The sequence below is a fragment of the Pseudochaenichthys georgianus genome, unplaced genomic scaffold (genome assembly GCF_902827115.2).
Source record: "Pseudochaenichthys georgianus unplaced genomic scaffold, fPseGeo1.2 scaffold_544_arrow_ctg1, whole genome shotgun sequence".
Lineage (NCBI taxonomy): Eukaryota > Metazoa > Chordata > Actinopteri > Perciformes > Channichthyidae > Pseudochaenichthys > Pseudochaenichthys georgianus.
Genome location: NW_027263105.1, coordinates 95590 through 97500, shown reverse-complemented (window position 1 = coordinate 97500; position 1911 = coordinate 95590). Strand labels below are relative to the sequence as shown.

At 39.0% G+C, this 1911-nt stretch overlaps 1 protein-coding gene across 1 annotated transcript in view; it reads left to right on the top strand.

Moving 5' to 3' along the window:
• The window catches only part of LOC117443133 (leukocyte antigen CD37-like), a 17885-nt gene extending 15974 nt beyond the window's left edge, over window positions 1-1911 (top strand). Inside the window, exon 9 of the mRNA XM_034079080.2 lies at window positions 1569-1911. Coding sequence (XP_033934971.1) covers window positions 1569-1691 — 123 coding nt within the window. The 3' untranslated portion in view covers window positions 1692-1911. The remainder of the gene's footprint in view (window positions 1-1568) is intronic.

Below are 1911 nucleotides of genomic sequence, written 5' to 3'. Positions count from 1 at the left end.
TTAATAAACTATGAATGTTTTATATCCATGTAACGGAAAGAAACTCATCTAACTGATCATTTTAATTATTTTTTTAAAAGAAACTCCACAATGCTAACGCTGAGCCTCTGAATTAGCAATGAGCGAAAAATGCTAACAGATGACTGCACCGAAATTCACTCACAAAACCTTATTATTTATCTTTGCTGCACATCTCAACCCATCGTTTCACATGGAATCGATGGTTATCCTCATTATCACTCAATGATACGAATTATTGGAGATAATGACAAGAACACACATCAAAACATATGGAGCTAGGTAGCTAAAAACGCTAACATGGCTCACCTGTGTCGTAGTCTGGTCAAAAGGGGTCTTCAATGGCATTAAAACGATAAAAACGATGCTGAAGTTAATCCATAGGTGTCTGTGTCCCTTTGAATGATTTATGATAATCCATGAGCAATACATCTGCTTTTCGGTTTTGAGATGTCAGACCTAGAGACAGCTTCACTCTGGAGCAAAACTATGTGCACGAAGCCCCCACCTTTTCGTTTTACCATGTGTGTGTGGGGAGATTCCCCTTCGATTCTATTGGCTCTAATGGTCAGAAAGAAATGTCACATGTCAAAATCGAACAAGGGGGGCCAGAGATATGGAAAATCCAAATGGCCCCAGAAGAGTTTTTTTGTGCTAAATCTGTCTAAAAATGTCAAATATCACTTGTTTTGCATCAATCTTAATACAGGGTACTTATTATATGTTGTCCTTTGGATTCCTAAAGCTTTTAGTCTCCTATCCCATCATCCGAAGGTAGTTTTCATTATAAGTACAAAATAATTTTTGGACGGACACTATAATTTACAGTTTTTTACCATGTTCAATCTGAATTTTCTTTAAAATAAAAAACATCTATATTGATTCTGACTTTTCTACATCCAACTCACAGTGTAGTATTTACGAGTCACAAGAACGCAGATATCTTCAAAATCTTAAGCCCAAGAGTCTTTCAAGACATCCACGGTTGTTTAGTTAAAGAGTGAAGCAGAATGAAGTGCTGAACAGTGTCGTGTAAAGTAAAAACTCTCCATGAGCTATAAAAGTAAGAACACCTGTCGTCGGTGAAACGCCCTCCTGACTGCAGAACGTCTCATTGTGTTATAATGCTTTTTAACGGACGTTGTCTGATTATATAATCATATGCGCGGGCCGCTAGAGTCTGTTGATCTCCAGATTAACAGCAGCATGAGAATAACCTGCCGAAAGTGCCGATGCTCCATGGCGGAGGCTCCGGGAGAAATTGCCGGGATTTGCGTTTTTACCCCCTCAATGTCTGACCAATGGGTGAACAGCATTTCCGAGCACATGACTTGTGTTTAAAGTTTATAGTCCGTTTGAGTGTTGCCGTGTGAACGCAAACCGAACCTTCTGAAAATGAAACACATGTCGTCTGGTGCGCAACAGAAAACGGACTATTAGGTGTGAATGCGACCTAAGACTATATGTTTTAAATGAGTATATGATCATTTGACACGACAGGAAAATAAGAATATTTTTTAAATAAAGCATGATTTTTGTTCTGTTTCCAGATGGCGGCCATTGCTCTGTGTCTGACGTTGGGTCTGGAGCAATATTGGAAGAAGCCTCCGGTGGAAACGACAGTCGACGACTTCAACCGAGTGAAATACCAACCAAAACCCTCCCTGACCTGACCTTTAACCCCTCCGTAAATCTACACCAGGCACTCTTTCTAGATCAGCATTTCTTTTAAAACCCACCATATTTATATTTGACAGGATGCACATTTTAAGTAGAGAATATTCAGATTTTTGTGTGACTATTTGTGAGAAACGATCCAGATGATAGGGCTGCTGTGAGACTTTAAATAAAGAAGGAGCGGCAGCGTGCTATAAATAAAGTTTATTTTATAAA